Genomic DNA, 22,006 nt, shown 5'->3' with positions numbered 1-22,006 from the left:
TATCATATTATTTGCATATATTTTTAATTATGATAAAAAATTAAAACCAAACGTACGAATATTATTAAATAGTACTCCCTACATTCAAGACCAAATACAACATTTTTATTTACACACTTGCCAAGACACAAATTATAACGTAAATATCTTTAAGTTTACATTATAAAAAAATTTAAAAATTTGATATTCTCATTGTACTTTATAGGTAATCAAATAAGATCCCACGTGACCATATTTTGTCTTACATATTGCAAGAAATCGTAAAAATTCTATTCGTTCATGAATAGTGTAAAGAATGTTGTATTTAGTCTTGAATCGAGGTAGTATAGTATTTGCTCATTATTATTAACCCGGGTTAGATGTCGAATTATGTGCGGAAAAGATGGTGTATTTCTATGTATGTTATTTGTCCCACATTGAAAAATATGTTGGTGTGGTGAATATATTACGTATAAATAATAGAATTGTCCCACATCGAAAGTTTAGCATAAGGTGGGTGATCATATGATTATAAATAGAAGGCATCCTTAGACTACAACAAATCCCTTGCATTTTTTACGCTTATAAAGCCAACTCTCGACGCAAAAAAGCGTCGATAATTATATTCTCGACGCTTCTTAAAAGGGTCAAAATTTTTGGCGTCAGTATTTTTTGACGCTTTTTAGAGTCACCAATATTGACGCCTTTATGCGTCAATAATAAAAACTACGCTTTTAAGTGTCACTCTATGGCATAATCACGACGCCAAAATTATATATTCATGACGCTTTTAAGCGTCATTTGTTCATTTTCTCTATAACGAATTATAGTATGCATCAATTTTGTTTTACTCATACATCACGATATATATTTAATCAAATTTCTTACACTATTGTCGACTGGGGTCGTTATATAATATTGTAACAAAACCTCATAATTAATAACCAAGAAAATTAGAAAATACTCATATATAATAATTAGTAGCTAGTTACTACAATTAGTATATATATTATTCAACCATGCCAAAATAGAAAGTGTTGAGTAAACTTAATCCAAAATACATATTAAAACTCAAGTTATCAAATGGTACTAGAACAAAAAATCTCTTGATAAAATAATTTGACGCGATAGTTGTAGCAGATAACATTCCGTCTCATTATTCCGGCGCGACTTGACCATCCGAAGAATCTGAAACCTACAAATTTCAAATGAGCGTGTCGATTTAGTATTAGGTAATAATTCAGTTTCAGTTTAGTTCACAGAAAGTACAATGATCATGCTAGCAGAAATGTAATGAAACTGCGAAGCACCATCAGCATACGGGATTTCAATGTAGCTTCATGCATACAATTCCTCAAACATTTGTCGCTGCCAATTTGGGGTTTACCAGTAGGAGGTTTAAATGGGCCCCATCTCACATCAGCTGCACCAATGAGAACAAGATAATAATGCCCAGGAGAAACAAGAGAAACAATCACAAGACAAAACAGATCGAGACTAAGAGAAGCTTACCGCAAGCAGTTCTTCCAGCAGCATTACCGGCATTACCCGTGCTCTTGCTGAGCTCATGACCCCCTATAATATATTATAGAAAACAAAGGCTATTAGGATTCACAGAAAATGAAGGGTGTCATGTTACTCGTTCCCTGTATTGGTCCTATATAGTCCAAATAATGCCTCTCCTCACGCAAGTACGTGAGATTTTTGATACAAAATATGTTCCTACACCTAAATGCACACCCTGTCGGATACACATAATCGAATCTGAGTAGCATAGCTAATTCACAGGTTTACTCTCATACATGACTGACTACACTAATATCATCTATGAGAAGCATAACTACCCGAAATGTGAATTAAGACATAATCGAAAGAGAGGTAAACATGAATTCTGAAACTAACACTAAATACCGCGAATTCTGAAACTGATACAGGTCAAATATTAGGCATTCCACAGCAAATTACGGAATAAATAAAACTATAGTACTACCAGAAGGATTTTTACTAGTTCATGTATCAGAGGTTTACGTACTAATTCACGTATCTGTGTTACCCCGTAGTCACCTGACAGTCGCCACAGCGAGAAATTTTCATAATACAACGGAATTCTACAGTTGAAGGCAACAACCGTATCAGATAGTTCTAATCGAGTTTTGAGTATCTATACCTAATCAGAATTCATCTTCATTTTAGCCGTTTTTCATATCAGTAATCTCAAGAAATTAGATATACGTGACATTACTAATCTATACACGAATGTGCAAAAATTTATGAATGAAAGAAATTGATAGCCAAGAATTCACAAACTGATTTCATACTTATATAGTAACACAGAAGTATCACATATATTTCCGCCAAAAAACAAATAGTGGTGGATTAGTAAAAAGACCAAATTGTAACGTGTGTATGATAAAAGAAATTACCCCTTCCATGGTCATCAGCACCACTCATTACATTGGCTGTCAATGTAGTCGACGAAACTGGAACATTAGAAGTCAGCTTCTTAACCACTTGTGATTCATCATCTTCAGTCATCAATGCTCTTGTTCTTTTGCTTCGATAACTCATTGTCGATTAAAGTGATCCTTAAAGTGATCATTGGTATATCCTAAAAAAATGAACTGATAATTAATGCACTTTTATCACGAGTAGAAAAACAAAAAAATCCGAGGATTAGATAGAAAATTGGCAAAAAAACAAATAAAAGTACAAGAGATCAGCACAACACATAATTGATCCATCACTACAGGGGCAACATATGACCCATCACTTCAGAGGCAACATATATAGAACCTTTAGCTTAAATGAACATGAACAGAATACAAGACACAAAATGAGAAACAGCATAAGTGTTCAAAATAACAACGTAATATTAAATCTCGCCATTATCAAACAAGTCTCTCGGCTTATTCCTAATCACGTGTAACCATCCTTTTTGCATCTCATCTTCAACGAAAAATATTTGTTTTGCTTGAGATGAGAAGACAAAAGGATCATCAGACAAATTTCGACCAGTATGCATCAACTTGGAAAAGTTCACACAGACACTACTCTTGTCTTCATTAGTCTTTATCCCTCTATATATGTCTACCCAATCACAACGAAACAGTACAACTTTGAATGTTCCAAAATAATGCAGCTCATAAATTTCTTTAAGCTTTCCATAATATGTTTCCCCGTCAGCTGATTCAGGGGTTATACTAACGTGGCTCAAAAGACTACGAAGAGTGGACAGATGTACAAAGAGTACAACTGGTTATTCGAGATTCTAACCAAAAAATAAGCAAATAAGAAGGAAAAACACACAATAATCAATTGAAAAAAGTGATGGAAGGAATGATTAGGGGAAGGATAAGAAGCGTAGAAAGAATGATTTAGAGAGCATCGTCCTGTTTTCGTACGCGTTGCCATAATGCCATCTGCTTCTTCCTTTGTCTTGACTTTATTAGTTACTAGGTAGTATCCCGCGCTTCGCGCGGTCTGTTCTAAAATTTTATGATTATAATTGAAGAAAAATAATATAATTCATATATGACCTTCAATATTTTCTCTTATAAATAATTTTTTCTCAAATTTTTTTTTTTTTAGGTTTAACTTCAATGTTTTAAAATAAAATACATAACCATTTTAATTAAAACTAAGAAGTGATAATTAATTATTCATGATCAACGTTTTATAAATAAATTTGTGACTGGTGAAATATATTAATCAAAATAAAATTTATTCGAATAATACAACAATCAACAATAAGTTCTCAAATTATATCATTTCAATATACTTATTCTTTCAAATCAATTAATATTTATTCAAATGATGTGAACATAACTTTATGTAATTTTTAATTTTTTTATGTATAACATGTGACATTTATCTATCAAACATATAGTGTTCAAACTCAACTTATTCAAATATTTTGATTGTGTCTTGCATGTGATATGTGTCGAACATATCTATGAGAAATTTGCACCTTTTGTTTTTTTAAACAACTAGATATAATGATGTTTAAGAGTTTACCTGTAAATATAATAGGTTGAACTTTCTCAAATATTATTTTTTGATGTTTAACCTCAAAGTATTTAAAAGATATAGTAACATATAAAATATTTAACTAAAAGTAATACGGAGTATTTGGTTAGTCATAATCAATATTTTATATTTGACTTATACATATTTAATTAAATATAAATAAAGAAAAATGTAACGTGTTTAATTTTCTACTTTTTCATGTCGTTTATAATACTATATTACTTAACAATCGTTACTTTTGTTTTGATTATTCAAATGCACTTGCGATTACTATGTACATACACACTCGTACACATACTCGTTATCACACTATTGAAACCTATCAAAATCTCATATGTATTCAATTTGTCCAATATAATTTTTTTCATTCCCACACTATAAAAACTTATCTCTTAGTAGTTTTTTTTAAGTTGTGTTTTATACAATGATTCTTCCAAATATATTTTTCTTAATGGATTTAATGGTCTAAGTTTTATAACTTTCTCAAAATATTTTTTTACGTAAATGTAAAGTATTGTGAGACACTCACTTTAATCATCTCTACATATCAAAATAAATATTTCAATAAATATAATGAAAATTATACTCAATTGAAAGCATTTTTCACAATGTACGTAATTATTTATATTTTATAATTTTTATCAAAATAACTTTTTAATAAATTTAAAATCAAATTACCGTAATTATTTAATATAATTTTATAATAAAATTTATTAAACTATAATTAATATTTTGCTGAGATTTATACCGCATTTATTATGTTTATATTTAATGCTCAGCTGTAATTAATACGTGTATTTAAGGCTGGGTTGACACGTGGCGCATCCACGGCATTTCAACCCAGTTATATATATATAAATAAATTTTTAATATATATATATATATATATTTATATTTATATATATATATATATAAGATTACTAATATTATTATATTGATCCAGCTTAAGTCAACATTCCAGCCCTTAATTACTAAGCCCAACCTCCTCCCTCTAGCTAATCTCCCACGTCACTCTGACTAAATCTTAATATGCATTCACATATTAAGAACCTGCTGCATCGAGTCGTACCTCATCAGTCATCCCATATCTTGTACTCGACTTAAAATTTGACCTTATTGCCCCTTTATGTACGACTCAAATTACCAACTCAACTCGTAAATTCATACTTCATAATTATTAATACAATTACATTATAACAAAAAAAAAAGTACGAGCTAATGAAGACATAAGATAGAAGACAGATACCAATTACTTTACTCTTTTGTGGATTCACATGAAATTAGGATGCTTATTAAAACAACCATAAAATAACGGGAGCTGTAAATATTTATTGATGCATTTATTTTATTTATTAAGAATACTTGTATTTTAATATTTTTCCTGAATTTATTTAATCATTAGTTTTTTTTTGTTTCATTACATTTTGTCATTTGAAGTGTGAAGTTTAATTCCCAACATTTTATATAATATCATCATTGAACAATTGAACAAATGAGAGAAACCAAGTATCAATTGTGCATAATTAATTTCTAAATAGAACATGGGTACTGAAAATATGGACAGAAAAGATGTACTTTGAATAGTCAACTTTCAACTACACTCATCCCTGTGGTTGTTTGTTTAATAAAGGGGATGAAGTAAAATACTCCCTCCAATTTCATTTATTGTTCCCCTTTCTTTTTGACATAAGAAATAAGAAAATCAATTTGGACCACACAATACACATGACCCCACATCAAATTAATTTTGGACCACACAAAGTTGTCCAAAAAAGGAAAGAGAGAACAATAAGGAAAATGGATGGAAAGGGAAAGAGGAACAATAAATGAAATTGGAGGGAGTATTAAATATTAATGAGTTTGCATTTAAAAAGTATAAATAATACACTAAAAAAATAAACACTCTATATACCGCGTTTGCATTGCGCGGGATTTATACTATAGTTTATTTAACAAGTGATAGTGTATGGAGTTTCTAACAAAAAGGAAATAACAACAATATAAATATAAATTGGATGAAAATAGTTAATAGTCAAATCACGAACATCAGATAAACGGTGTTTTATGGGAAAAACTACACCAAATTTTTCTACTTACTTGCCATGTACGAGTATGAGCCAGTTTGTATTCATTACAAAAGACCACCCAACAGTATCGAATATGACTAAGAGAAAATATTGGGGATTGTCTATGATAAGAAAGAATTGCTCCTCCCACGTTTTTGTTTCTTCAATTCAAAACATCAATTATTATGATGTAGTCCAACTCCAACATATAAGGAAAAAGTAAACTTTAGGACCAGGCTTTCCATCCATAGTACGAAGTAACATCCATATCTACTGTATTCTATGGACTAAACTTTCTAGTTGTATGTTGGCCTTCTTTTAGTTATTATCCTGATGCTAAATGTTTTATTAGCTAATGAATATGGAGATAAATTGATAAAATTCTCTTTTTTGTTGGTACAAGGATGCCATAAGATTACTGAAGCTGCTGCTAACTATTTTAATTTTCGATGGAAGAAGAGGATACTGGATTTTAAGATTATCTATTGATTTAGAGCATGTTGGTTTCATTGAAGAGAGCCTCTCTATTGCCGAGGATGAAGTTTTAGACCTATGGGTTCGTGTAGGTTCTAAAATGGCATAGGATAGAAGACAGATACGAATTACTAAAGTTACTCAAAATAACAAGAAACTCGCACAAACATCAGATGACAATAAAGTTGTGAAGTATGACCAAAGTTTTTGAAGTATGGGCGACATATCAATTACATCTTGCAATCAGGATGTAGAAGCAATGCACAACATTAGCTTTTATAGCAATTGTAGAGCCTATAGCTTTACTCAATTCGCCATTCTGTTAGCCGGTAATGCCGTCTCATCTTCCTTATATTTGCAGGTCATTCCTCAATGATTTATAGGTGTGCAATGTATTAATAACCTGTACTACTATTATCGATATAACATCAACAGAGTGTTTGATTTGGACATCAATATTTGAGGAAAGCTCAATATGCCATACTGTTATTCTGTATTTTATCATACATTCATCAAATTGATTTACTACAACTTTATCTGACACTTGAAAATGGATTAATTTTATTCAAGTTACTTGCTGTTAATAATAAGAAACGTAAATAGAAGTAATTAAAATGTATTATTGCTGTAAATTAGGTTGATTAAACATGTCCTCCCATTGATCTAGTGATATGAGCAATGAAAAAAATCCGTTTACTTTCTACGCGAGAAGCATCACCAGCGGACATTCATCAATTACAATATGATTCACACAAAACATCAATAAAACAAGTTCAGACTTACGATGGAATTCAACATTAGGGTTAAGAAAATTACATATTATTCTGTACCATAATCAAAATCATGATATATATATATATGATGAAACAAATTAAACACAAGTAGATTGATGTTTAAAATTAGAAACTAACCTTGCTTGGTCAATTAAAATTTGTAACTAGAATGAATCGTCCCAATTAAATCGATCGAAAATTCAATTTGATTGTGTTCTTGGAGGTGAATCACTAGAAATGTGAGATAGGAAACTGTGCAGCAGTTGGAAGATGATAAAATTGAAATCGGAGATGGGAGATGACGAGATTAACAGATAATGGGAGAGATGGGAGACAAAGAGGTTTAGGCGGTGAAGTTGAAATTGTTTGGCGGTGGATTTTTTTAGGTAAATGTTTTGAAGTAAATTAAAAATTGCGCTTCGTAGTATTAAAAAAATGTATTTTATTAACATGACACTATAAAGAAAGATTCCATGGTTAAGTAAAGAACTTACTTTGAAATAAAAAAAAAATTTCAAGTATTTCTTAACCATTGGAAAGACTTTACATGTACTAGCTTAAATTGAGCTAGTAGCTCCATGGAGCTAGTAGCTCAAATGGGCCTACAAGAAAAAATCTACCAATTAAAACAACACTTAAATATTTTTAATTTTTACTTTCTAGGTAAAATAAGTAAATGTATTAATTAAAAGAGTGTTGTGGAAGGTAGTTGACATATGGTGCATTTAAGCTACAACACTAAGCTAGTAGCTTACCATTGTAGTAGTTTGTAGCTTAAAAATATTCTAGCTTGAAAATCTTATGTGGCAAAGGTAAGCTAGTAGCAACTAGCTTACCATTGTGGATGCTCTAAGGTGTCAAAATGAGACGGGAAGTGAGTATTGGGTTCGATGCTCCATTAAAGCGTCAATGTGGAACCGTCAAAAATGCAAGGGATTTGTTGTAGAACCTAAGTACCAACCCAAAACCTTCTGGGTCTCTTAAACATTATCTTGGAGACCTCTTAAGAGTTTATATCATTATCTCCACGGTATGATATATATATATTTTTATATTATGTCCAAGTGATGATGTTTATAATTTTTATATAAAAACTTATACATCTCATTTAGCAAAAAAGTTACATAATTTTTTTTTTTGAAAATTTATTTAATTAGATTCATGGTAAATAAATGCTAGCATTATAATATAGTATCGTATTATTTGCACATATTTTAATTATGATAAGAAGTTAAAAAAAATGTATTATACGAATATTAGTAAATAGTATAATATTTGCTTATTATTATTAAACTGGGTTAGATGTCGAATTAAGTGCGAAAAAGATGGTGTATTTCTAAGTATATTGTTTGTCCCACATTGAAAAATAATGTAGGTGTGGTAAATGTACTACATATAAATAGTTGAATTGTCTCACATTAAAAGATTATCATGAGGTGAGGTATCACATGATTATAAATAGAAGTCATATCTGAAACTTAGGATATCAACCCAAAATTTTTTGAACCACTTAAATATTATCTTAGAGAGTTCTTATAAGAGTTTGTATTAACGGCAAACCCTAGTTACAACAATACCATACAAATAATAATCACGTAGATATTTATAAAAGCGATTATATATTACTATATTAGTGATATTATAATGTTATCTTTTGAACCACTTAAATATTATCTTAGAGAGTTCTTATAAGAGTTTGTATTAACGGCAAACCCTAGTTACAACAATACCATACAAATAATAATCACGTAGATATTTATAAAAGCGATTATATATTACTATATTAGTGATATTATAATGTTTATTTTAAGACAATCGATAGTATAATAACTTTATTTAAGACAAAATTATAATTAAAAAATAAAATGGGTGCTAAATATACATAAATTGGTTTTTAATGTGTCATATATAATGATAATTTTTGCACTAAAATAGAAAATTTATGAATTATAATATAATCAAGTGTTTCATAAAAAGATCTTGAATCCACAAACAAATCAATAATGAGCTTTTTTACTTTGATAAATAGTAGAATTAAATCTTTTTAACTTTCAAAAATAGGTAATTATTATGTCTCATTATATTTGAGTACATAACTAAAACACATCATAATTTATAACCATTAATCAAAATCCCACCCCAGAAAAAGAAAATATTTTGCATTTGTTTATACATTTTATTGCTCCCTCAATTACATCTTAAAAGTCGTGTTAGGAAAAAAATGTAATTTAAATCATATCATTTGTACATATTTTAATTATGACAAAAAATGGAAAAAACATACGAATATAAATAGATATATAGTATTTTCTCATTATTAAATCGGGTTGGATATCGAAATAGGTGCAAAAAAGATGGTGTACTTTTTGTTTTTCATGTGTTATTTGTCCGACATTGTAAAATAATGTAGGTGTGGTAAATATACTACATATAAATAGTTGAATCCCATATCAGAAAATTAACATAAGGTGGAGTGATCCTAAAAATTAGTTTAGGAAATTATCATAAATAATATTTTTTTATGTAAAAAATAAAGTGGAGAATCTTTTAATTATTATAATATTTATTTCCTATATTATATTCAAGTGATATTTCTAATTTTTATATAAAAACTTACATTTCATTTGGCAAAAAAATATCGTTAAGAAAATTATGAAAATAGCATAATTTGATTCGTGGTAAAAATGATATCATTAGCGTATAGATTTCATATAATTTGTACATATATAAAATTGTGTAGTTCTTATTATGTTATATGTCCCACATTGAAAAATAATGTAAAATTATATAAAAATAATAGAATTGTTCCACATCGAAAGATTAACATAAGATGTGGTGGTCTTATCAGTATAAATGTGAGGCATCCTTGGAACTTAGGTATCAACCCAACATCTTTTGCGTCTCTTAAATAAGATATTTGACTTTTAATCATATCTAAATAAATTATTAGACATAAGATGTAATATTAAGACCTTATAACCATTTTTTTGTTACTAATTTAATTATCCCGTTGCAACGCACGGGCATCTAAACTAGTATATATATAAAAGAGAGTTTTTTCGAGCGATCTGAGAGCATCCACATCATCAAAAATTAATTTAGGAAAGTATCATAAATAATAATTTTTGATGTAAAAAATAAAGTGGAGAATCTTTTAATTATTATAATATATATATTTCCTAAATTATATTCAAGTGATATTACCAATTTTTATATCAAACTTTTACATTTTACTTGGTAAAAAAATGTCGTTAAAAAAATTATTAAAATAATATAATTAGCTTCGTGGTAAAAAAATCTTATCATTAGAGTATAGATTTCATATTATTTGCACATATTAAAATTTCTTAGTATGTAAAATTGTGTAATTTTTAGTGTGTTTTGTCCACATTGGAAAATAACGTAGGTGTGGTGAATATACTACATATAAATAGTAGAATTGTCCATCATCGAAAGATTAGTATAAGATGATATGATCCTATGATTATAAATAGAAGGCATAATTATTGGAACTTATGTATCCACCCAAAATTTTTTGAGTCTCATAAATATTGTTTTAAAGAGCTCTTAAGATTTTCTATCGTTATCTACGATATGATATAAAAAATAAAGTGGAAATCGTTGGAAACTACCCGTGAAAGAGTTAAGAACATGAACAAGAAAATCAAAAAATACAAAACTAAAGGTTTTACTAATGGCAGTCTCCTGACACAGTACAAAACTGAAGATTTTACTAATGGTTGTCTTCTGAATGCAGTAATAAAGCGTTAACGAGTCGTTATATGTACGATGTAGAGATCCCTAACTAATGATCGAGACTAAATGGTTTTACCTTCAAAGAAAAATAATATGTATACAATAGTGGTTTTTTTAAGAAGAGACATGTACTTCTTGGTATGTTATATCTTTCACATTGAAAAATAATGTAGGCATGATGAACATACTACGTCTAAATAGTTAAATTATGTATCTCACATCGAAAGAATAGTATACGGTAGGGTGATTCTATAAATATAAATAGGAGGCATCCTTGAAACTTAGGTATTAACCCAAAATTTTTTGATATAAAAGATGTGTACTTTTTAGTATGTTATATGTCCATATTGAAAAATAATGTAGGTGTGGTGAATAAATTATGTATAAATAATAAAACTATCCCATATATATACATTTTCTATATTATATTAAAGTAATGTTTATAATTTTGATATAAAAAGTTTATACTCCCTCCCATTCACTCCAAAGGTAACATGGACCCACTTTTCTCCTCACAAAAAGTGGGTCCATGTTACCTTTGGAGTGGATGGGAGGAAGTATTTCATTTGACAAAAAAGTATCATATGAAAATTATATAATTAGATTGTGACAAAAAAATGCTATCATTAGAGTGTAGATTGTATTGTATTTTCTCAATATTAAATCGGGTTGATGTCAAAGTAGGTGCGAAAAAAATGGTGTACTTAGTATGTTATTTGTCATACATTGAAAAGTAATGTAAGTGTGGTGAATATACTATGCATAAATATTAGAATTGTCCCACATCGGAAGATTATCATAAGGCAGGGTGATCTTATGATTATAAATAGAAGTCATAACCCAAAATCTTTTGATTCTCTTAAGTATTGTCAGAGAGAGCTCTTAAAAGAGTTTGTATTACTGTCTCTACAATAATGATTTCTAACCTAAGTTAATCTTTGGAAAATCTTTAGTTATTATAATATATACTCTGTATTTCGTATTTTATATTCAAGTGATGTTTCTAATTTTTATATAAAAACTTTTACATTTCATTTGGCAAAATAAGGTCGGTAAAAAAGTTATGAAAATAATATTATTAGATTCATGGTAAGAAATGCTATCATTAGAGTATATATAGATTTCATATAATTTTCAATATTAAAGATGGTGTATTTCATAGTATGTTATATGTCCCACATTGAAAAATAATATAGGCGTGACAAATATACTACATATAAAAAATAGAATTTTCCCACATCGAAATATAGCATAAGGTGGGTGATTCTATGATTATAAATAAGAGGCATCATTGGAACTTAGGCATCAACCTAAAATCTTTTGAGTCTCTTAAGTATTATCTTGGAGAGCTCTTAAAAGTTTATATCATTATATTTTCTACTTATAGATTTTATTTGTCCCACATTGAAAAATAATGTAGGTGTGGTAAATATACTACGTTTAAATAATATAATTAGAACTGTGTTAAAAAAAATTCTATCATTAGAGTATAGGTTCATATCATTTGCACATATTTTAATTATGATTAAAAAAAATAGAAAACAAACGTATAAATATTAATAGATAATATAGTATTTACTTATTATTAAATCGAGTTGGATGTCGAATTAGGTTCAAAAAATATGGTGTACTTTTAAATATGTTATTCGTCTTACATTGAAAAATAATGTAGGTGTGATAAATATATACTACGTATAAATAGTTGAATTGTCCCACATCAAAAGACTATCATAAGGTGTGGGTGATCCCATGATTATATATAGGATTTATCCTTGAAACTTAGGTATCACCCCAAATATATTGAATCTCTCAAAGTATACTTATTATATAAGAAACTTTAAACATAATCTTGAATTAAATGTTAAATTTTTAAAGTTGTAACATTTTTTTAGGTGGGAGAAAAAGCGATAAAATGTTCAATATTATAACGGAAATTTTTCATGGTACCCTCAAATTTTGGTAGATTACACATAATACCCCAATTTTAAGTTTTTACATATAATACCCTTGTGTTTACTTTTTTTCATAACGCCGTTACTCCTATGAGTAACTAGATGAGTAATTGAGCATGCCATGCTATTTGTGTTTTGTTATTTAGGTATTAAATGTCAGTTTATTAAATAAAATATGGATTTAGGAATTAGATAATAAAGTGTTGGTGTAATAAATAACAAAAGAAAAAGGTGTCACAAGTCATAGGAGTAATGACGTTATGACGGAAGTTGTCAAATGGTATTCTGGGAAAGAAAAAGGTGAACATAGGGGTACCATTTGTAGAAACTGAAAATTAGGGGTACCATGGGTAATCTATCAAAGTTCAAGGTTACCATGAGAAATTTCCATTATAATGATATAGTTAATTAATTTTTCATTTAAAAGAGAGAGATATCCGTACCAATAAAACAATAAAGGGGGTATTATTTTTTAATTGTTATTTTATTGTCATGCCATCAAACTTAACGTCCATTTAACAGCCTTTACATTAGGGGGTACTATGGGAAAAAAAATGAAACCTCAAGGGTACCATAGGCAGATTCTTAAAAGTAGGGGTTACATGGAAAACCTGACAAAATTAAGGGGTAGCACGAGAAATTTCCGTATCTCAATTATGATAAAAAAAATTTGAAGAAAAACAACGTACAAATATTAATGGATAGTACTTGATCATATTATGAAATTTAAATATAACTATTAGATATAATGAGTAGCAATTGTTCGTACTCGGTATTCGGGATCTGGTTGGATGTCGAACTAAATACAAAAAAGATGGTATAATTCTGAGTATGTTATTTGTCCCACATTGAAAAACAATGCAGGTTTGATGAATATATACTACGTATAAATAGTAGAATTGTCTCATCATCAGAAAAATAATCCAAGTTTGGTAAATATATTACTTATAAATAGTAGAATTGTCTCACATCGAAAGATTAGTACAAGGTGGGGTGATTATATGATTATAAATAAGAGTTAACTCACGTATATATTAATCTTTTACTTATAAATATAATACTTTTTTTGTCAGAAATTACCTTTTATTAAGGGTCATTTGTGAACAACTACCTTTCATTTTATTTTTGGCTTTCAACTACCTTTCATTTCTTCATTTAGCGAAAGACTACCAAAAATCCACTTCCGGCGAAAAAAAGTCAACTTTCCGGCGTTGATTTGCTCCTTTCTCCCCTTTTCACACATATTATCCATATTTCTTTCTTTGTTCACCCAACAAAATCCGAAAAGCTCCTCTCCATGCCCAATATCTTATCAAAAATTTGTTCAAAGCAATACCAACGCATCAACCATCTCAATTTCCATCTCCATCTCCGTCATCACTTTTACTGTCACTTTCACCTTCACCCTTACATTTCAACAACCTTATAGACTACTCATGATTCATCAGCCTACTGTCCATCTAAGTCATATTAAAGTACCTTTTTTTCTCTCTTCATGGTAAGATGGTGGGTATACGAAAACTAATGAGATAGTAGCACACAAGTGATCCTAAGAGTGAATCCATGATTATTTTCGAATAGTTAACACTAGGAGTTAATTTTGCCAACAAAGCCATAATATATCATTACTGTTGAAGAATTATTTACCATGTTAAGATTAATATCCATGGTGATTTTGTTTCGGTGATTAGGACTTTGATTCGGGTAAGAGATAGACAAATTGAGGTGATTAATGTTGGGTTTAATCAATCGTTATCATCGATTATTGGGGTTATGAAGTAAAGAGTTAGATTCAACATGAAATGATAAGTAACGCCGGAAAGTCGACTTCTTTTCGCCGGGAGTGGATTTTTAGTAGTCTTTCACAAAATGAAGAAATGAAAGGTAGTTAAAAGCCAAAAATAAAATGAAAGATAGTTGTTCATAAATGACCCTAAATAAAAGGTAGTTTCTGACAAAAAACCCTTTAATAATATGTAAACAAATCATTAGACATAGAATGTAAACATTAAACCTTTATAACATTTTTTTTACATTATAAATAAGTTAATTACCCGTTGCAACGCACGGGCATTCAAACTAGTAAATAAATTAATACATAGGCCTCATATTTTCTACTATACAAAAGGTATATTAGAGCATCCGCAAAGGTGAGTGAAGAGTCTATCACACCTGAAATACTCGAGGAGGGGGGGGGGGGGGTGAATTGAGTATTTAAAAATTATGCCTACTTTTTATTTTATATCAAGGTAATTAATTACTTAAAGTTTATTGATTAAACTTTAACTAATTAACTAATTGATTATGAACGTAATGAAAAGACTGAAACGAAAGATGCAAAGACACACGATATTTGAAGTGGTTCAGCTTCACACGTCGAAGCCTACGTCCACTATTCTCGATTAATAATTTTAGTACCTTACTCCGGATTACAAAATTATCAACTCAACTCGTATAGTTAACTCTAGCTATAACTCGATTTGAATATCACTAGATATTCGATTTGACTATCTTAAGTTACTAAGAAAGCACTTGATTGTTCTTCTAAGTGTTCACACAATTGAACGAGTAAGAAACAATATGAAGTACTATTATCTTATGACGTAATATTAAGAAAGATAAGCAATTTTATGAGCACGACTTTTCGCAATATTTTAAAAAACAAAACAATAAGACAATTAAGAATTAAACTCAAATATGTTTTGCAAGGATTGTAGTATTTCGAAAAGCTTACTTAAACAAGGAATGATCAATTGTATTTATAGTAGAAGAGGGAACTAGGGTTTGCACGAAACCCTAGGATGCTTGTGAGATAGGCGACAAAGACTTCAAGAGATAAATCTTGATCTCTTTCCTAATTAAATCCAAGATATTATAGTTTAGGTAAATAAGATAAAAGTAAATCTTATTTGTTATCTAAAACTATATCTTTTAAGAAGTTAGAATAAGTAAACAAATCAAATCATATATTATTTGTTATCAAACTTAACGTCCATTTAACAGCCTTTACATTAGGGGGTACTATGGGAAAAAAAATGAAACCTCAAGGGTACCATAGGCAGATTCTTAAAAGTAGGGGTAACATGGAAAATCTGACAAAATTAAGGGGTAGCACGAGAAATTTCCGTATCTCAATTATGATAAAAAAAATTTGAAGAAAAACAACGTACAAATATTAATGAATAGTACTTGATCATATTATGAAATTTAAATATAACTATTAGATATAATGAGTAGCAATTGTTCGTACTCGGTATTCGGGATCTGGTTGGATGTCGAACTAAGTACAAAAAAGATGGTATAATTCTGAGTATGTTATTTGTCCCACATTGAAAAACAATGCAGGTTTGATGAATATATACTACGTATAAATAGTAGAATTGTCTCATCATCAGAAAAATAATCCAAGTTTGGTAAATATATTACTTATAAATAGTAGAATTGTCTCACATCGAAAGATTAGTACAAGGTGGGGTGATTATATGATTATAAATAAGAGTTAACTCACGTATATATTAATCTTTTACTTATAAATATAATACTTTTTTGTCAGAAATTACCTTTTATTAAGGGTCATTTGTGAACAACTACCTTTCATTTTATTTTTGGCTTTCAACTACCTTTCATTTCTTCATTTAGCGAAAGACTACCAAAAATCCACTTCCGGCGAAAAAAAGTCAACTTTCCGGCGTTGACTTGCTCCTTTCTCCCCTTTTCACACATATTATCCATATTTCTTTCTTTGTTCACCCAACAAAATCCGAAAAGCTCCTCTCCATGCCCAATATCTTATCAAAAATTTGTTCAAAGCAATACCAACGCATCAACCATCTCAATTTCCATCTCCATCTCCGTCATCACTTTTCTCATCACTTTCACCTTCACCCTTACATTTCAACAACCTTATAGACTACTCATGATTCATCACCCTCTCCCATCTAAGTCATATTAAAGTACCTTTTTTTCTCTCTTCATGGTAAGATGGTGGGTATACGAAAACTAATGAGATAGTAGCACACAAGTGATCCTAAGAGTGAATCCATGATTATTTTCGAATAGTTAACACTAGGAGTTAATTTTGCCAACAAAGCCATAATATATCATTCTTTGTTGAAGAATTATTTACCATGTTAAGATTAATATCCATGGTGATTTTGTTTCGGTGATTAGGACTTTGATTCGGGTAAGAGATAGACAAATTGAGGTGATTAATGTTGGGTTTAATCAATCGTTATCATCGATTATTGGGGTTATGAAGTAAAGAGTTAGATTCAACATGAAATGATAAATAACGCAATAGGAAAGTCGACTTCTTTTCGCCGGGAGTGGATTTTTAGTAGTCTTTCACAAAATGAAGAAATGAAAGGTAGTTAAAAGCCAAAAATAAAATGAAAGATAGTTGTTCATAAATGACCCTAAATAAAAGGTAGTTTCTGACAAAAAACCCTTTAATAATATGTAAACAAATCATTAGACATAGAATGTAAACATTAAACCTTTATAACATTTTTTTTACATTATAAATAAGTTAATTACCCGTTGCAACGCACGGGCATTCAAACTAGTAAATAAATTAATACATAGGCCTCATATTTTCTACTATACAAAAGGTATATTGGAGCATCCGCAAAGGTGAGTGAAGAGTCTATCACACCCGAAATACTCGAGAGGGGGGGGGGGTGAATTGAGTATTTAAAAATTATGCCTACTTTTTATTTTATATCAAGGTAATTAATTACTTAAAGTTTATTGATTAAACTTTAACTAATTAACTAATTGATTATGAACGTAATGAAATGACTGAAACGAAAGATGCAAAGACACACGATATTTGAAGTGGTTCAGCTTCACACGTCGAAGCCTACGTCCACTATTCTCGATTAATAATTTTAGTACCTTACTCCGGATTACAAAATTATCAACCCAACTCGTATAGTTAACTCTAACTATAACTCGATTTGAATATCACTAGATATTCGATTTGACTATCTTAAGTTACTAAGAAAGCACTTGATTGTTCTTCTAAGTGTTCACACAATTGAACGAGTAAGAAACAATATGAAGTACTATTATCTTATGACGTAATATTAAGAAAGATAAGCAATTTTATGAGCACGACTTTTCGCAATATTTTCAAAAACAAAACAATAAGACAATTAAGAATTAAACTCAAATATGTTTTGCAAGGATTGTAGTATTTCGAAAAGCTTACTTAAACAAGGAATGGTCAATTGTATTTATAGTAGAAGAGGAACTAGGGTTTGCACGAAACCCTAGGATGCCGTGAGATAGGCGGCAAAGACTTCAAGAGATAAATCTTGATCTCTTTCCTAATTAAATCCAAGATATTATAGTTTAGGTAAATAAGATAAAAGTAAATCTTATTTGTTATCTAAAACTATATCTTTTAAGAAGTTAGAATAAGTAAACAAATCAAATCATATATTATAAAGATAGGAAAATATCTTATACAAATATAAGCTAGATTTGATTAGATAGTTTACTTAAGCACAACAACCTCACACGCCCCAATGGTTTGCAGCTCACGGCTGAAACCCTAGGCTCGTGCCCATCTTGGATAAAAACCTATCTTCATGAATTAGGGTTAGGTTAAATAAACCAGCAAACCCTAGGTAGCATGACGACCCATAAGTCGTTTTACTAACCAATAGGAATATGCAAGTCATCCATTATAACAACCCATAATTCAGCTCTACTATATACACAAATGATTTCGAAATATGTTTAAAGAATTTTATCCTTTGAAAAATGATTTTAAAAACTATTAAAATCGTGCCATTAAAATGCTACCTAAAGTTATAGTAGAAACAAATTATAACTTTAAGTTTGGTTAGTAAAGTTATAGGTGAAATAGCTATAACTTTACTTTCCCAATACTCTTATCTTAAGATACCGTCATTGGATGAAGACCTATACTAACTAATCTTCCCGGAGATCTTGATGAAAGGATCTTCTCTTTATCTTGACCAAAAGCTCTTTATCTTGAGCTTTGTTAAAGACTTGATCTAGCCTTTTGCTTGAATGATCATCATACTTGAAACTTGTTACAATTGCTTATGATGCTTTAAGAACCTTCAATGTTATAGCTCAAGCTGCTATAACATGACTTGAATGATGCTTCACAAATCTTCAATGTTATAGCTAAGAGAGCTATAACATTACTTGCTAAACTTGTAATCCTAAGTTATTCTAACAAAGACTAAACAAACGATTACAAGCAAGAGTATATATAAAACGAAGCACACACTTGTCATTATCAAAACTTAATCATATATCTATATGGTTCAACAAACTCCACCTTTTTGATGATGACAAGTCTCTTAAGATTTGTGACTAAGTGTAAGTTCCCCCTCAACATAATACTATAAAAAGTCATAGACAGTTGAACGCAAGAACAATCACTTATATACAAAGTATAGCATCTAAGGACCTTAAGAGATTAAAGATTCCGACAAGGAGCAAGCTTAGGAAAATACTTAAGTCACGAAGATTTCTTCCCCCTCTTGACATCATCGAAAAGACGAGAAAAGACATAAAACAACTAGAATGATATGAGTCGAGACACGGATTAATCATGCAAGGAAATATTAGAAAACGAGAAAGTAATCTACATAAACAAGCCAAATAGAAAATAAGTGTACTACAAACCAAACTAGTCTAATTGCCAATTGGGCCGAATAAGAATAAGTATTTAAGCCAAATGGGCCGAATGAAAAGCAAGCCAAAATGAGCCGAATTAGACAATTATTCAAAATATAAAGTCTAACAAAAGAAAAGGAAAGGAAAAGAGGAGGACGGGTTTAAGGAATGTAACGTTTCACGACATTGGGATTGACATAACCGGGACGGGTCCTAAACTCAAGAGAGTCAAGACGATCAAAGCATGAACGGACATGGTTAGCTTGTGCCGTGAGACACCGCTCAAAATTAAGCACCTTCATTGACAAGGCTTGAGTAGCCTCGTACACAACCCGCATATCCTCATGCATAGCCTTCCCTTCCTTCCACAAAGCCCCACCTTGACTAGCTAAGTTAGCCAACGAACTAGAATGACGAACACACTCCTTGGCCGCCCTAGCCGCATCCTTAGCCATAGCATCAACCCGTGCTTCAAGCCCATGCAAATAAGCCAAGACTTCACCATGATCCGAACCCTTCGAACCCGAAGCCTCACTCTTGTATTTTCCCAAACCCGAGACCAACTCCACAACCATCTTATTTTGTGCATCTAATTTCTCACAAATACTTGCCATAAACACTTCCAATTTTTGTTCAACAACCGAGACCACATCCGACGATTTCTCCACCATATTCTCTTTTGCCAAAAACACCAAATCGGGTCCAATAGCACCGACTTTCATCAATTTAAGATGAGTGTCACACATCTCATCTTTCACCTTGACACCATAGCTAGAAATTCCAATCACCCCTTTTTGTTCCAAGATCCGAGAGACCCACATACCATATGGCAAATCCAAAGTTGTATAAAACTTTTCCTCGGTGACACAAACACTTGTTTGAACGATTTTATGAAACACGAGACGAGGAAGACTAACTTTAGATCCTTCAAGCCACTTAGACAACAACACCATATCATAACTAGACAACTTATCACGACCACCCCTTCTCGGAACAACCGTGTTCCAAATGAAATTAAGAAAGAATTTCAATTTTGGGGTAAATGACCCCGCAAGCATGTTACTTGACCCCGTAGCATCAACATCAAACGAATTCTTAATTGTAAGCTTCTCTTCCTCCATCACATCTCCCCATTCCGCACTCGGATTTATTTCGATCCCATCATCAGGGACCGAAAACAGAGTACAAAAATCGGTAAGGGAGATTTTGACTTCGGTATAATTCACCACCGCATGCAACACATTATTTTTGATAGAGACGGAAGAATAAAATTGGATTACCTCAATAGGATAAACCGGACCAACAAAGGAACAAACTTTCTTCCATTCTTGAAAATGCAAGAAGTCCTTAAAGAATTGTAAGGCTTCGATTTTTCCATACCACTTTTTGGAATAAATACGACCACCATGAATACCGTACCTCATAACATAGTTGACACGGGTTCTTTCATCCGCGGTGAGTCGAAGCTTATCAAGCCCCATTGATGTTGCATTCGGCATGTATTCTCGAAACATCGTCCTTTGATGACCTTCTTGATTAGCTACAACCTCAGTTTCTTCCACCGAATCTTCAAACCCCACGACCTTCTTTTTCCCTTTATTTAACTTCCGTCTTTTCCCTTCTAAGTTAGGATCAACCCAGTTATGATCGGGGTTAGTTGGTTTTTGGTTTGATGAAGGTGAGGGAGTTTTGATAGGGACATAGGTTTTGTTGCATGAAGGTTTGGAGGACCCGGTCCGAGTTGTGGACCGAGTTGATGGTGAGTGAAAACGGGTTGAGGGAGGAGTCATGATGATGAAAGGATTTTGGAGGTTGAGTGCGTAGAAAAGTCTAAAAGGAAGGTCTTTGGGTGTTGTGTTTGTGATGGTGACGGTAGGAGGAAGTATTTATGGGAGCATGGAATTAATTATGGTAATAGTGGTTTAAGGGAAATAGGATAGTGGAGGTGGCGTGTGGAGAGGAGTTAGGTAAGTTTTTGATTTTTTTTTAACAAAAAAAAATTTACCATAATATAAACAAGTGGTTAGGGTAATTTGTCTAAAAGATATGACAAGATATATTGAGATATGGTAAGATATGGTAAGAGATAAATTTGTGGGAATTTCGGTTTTGGCAAGAAATTGGAACAATTGGTTACGACTTTTGGCTCATAATAAAACTTAAGATATATATGACTAGAAAATGGAATATTCTCATAATATAATATAAATTTGACATAAATAAACGTGCAACGAAAAATACGGACACAGTCATACAATCTCGTCAAATATAGTCAGTCATATAGAGAATAAATTATTTGTGACAAGTTTAGTTGCCACCA

At 30.7% G+C, this 22,006-nt stretch overlaps 1 protein-coding gene across 2 annotated transcripts; it reads right to left on the bottom strand.

Moving 5' to 3' along the window:
* Positions 1 to 916: 916 nt before the first annotated feature.
* Positions 917 to 7,692, bottom strand: LOC141621862 (uncharacterized). Of its 2 annotated transcripts, none has more exons than XM_074438030.1 (5): positions 7,457 to 7,692; positions 2,403 to 2,587; positions 1,492 to 1,554; positions 1,290 to 1,402; positions 917 to 1,174 (listed from the first exon to the last, which is right to left on the bottom strand). In XM_074438030.1, the coding sequence occupies exons 2-5, from the start codon at positions 2,545 to 2,547 to the stop codon at positions 1,136 to 1,138; spliced, it is 360 nt and encodes a 119-aa protein (XP_074294131.1). In that variant the 5' UTR covers positions 2,548 to 2,587; positions 7,457 to 7,692; the 3' UTR covers positions 917 to 1,135. The 2 variants fall into 2 exon arrangements, with proteins under 2 accessions (XP_074294131.1, XP_074294130.1); XM_074438029.1 differs by having other exon boundaries at positions 1,301 to 1,402; positions 7,457 to 7,690.
* Positions 7,693 to 22,006: the final 14,314 nt, after the last annotated feature.

This window comes from Silene latifolia, chromosome X (assembly GCF_048544455.1).
Source record: "Silene latifolia isolate original U9 population chromosome X, ASM4854445v1, whole genome shotgun sequence".
NCBI lineage: Eukaryota > Viridiplantae > Streptophyta > Magnoliopsida > Caryophyllales > Caryophyllaceae > Silene > Silene latifolia.
This window is presented reverse-complemented; position numbering and strand designations above follow the sequence as displayed.

What these genes read in the sequence shown, in the direction of transcription:
- LOC141621862 (XM_074438029.1), bottom strand. Translation starts at nt 2,547, where the DNA reads ATGAGTTATCGAAGCAAAAGAACAAGAGCATTGATGACTGAAGATGAT. An exon ending in TGCTGATGACCATGGAAGGG is followed by an intron (nt 1,555 to 2,402) that starts GTAATTTCTTTT and finishes AATATATTATAG; the next exon opens with GGGGTCATGAGCTCAGCAAG. An exon ending in TGAAGCTACATTGAAATCCC is followed by an intron (nt 1,175 to 1,300) that starts GTATGCTGATGG and finishes TGAAATTTGTAG; the next exon opens with GTTTCAGATTCTTCGGATGG.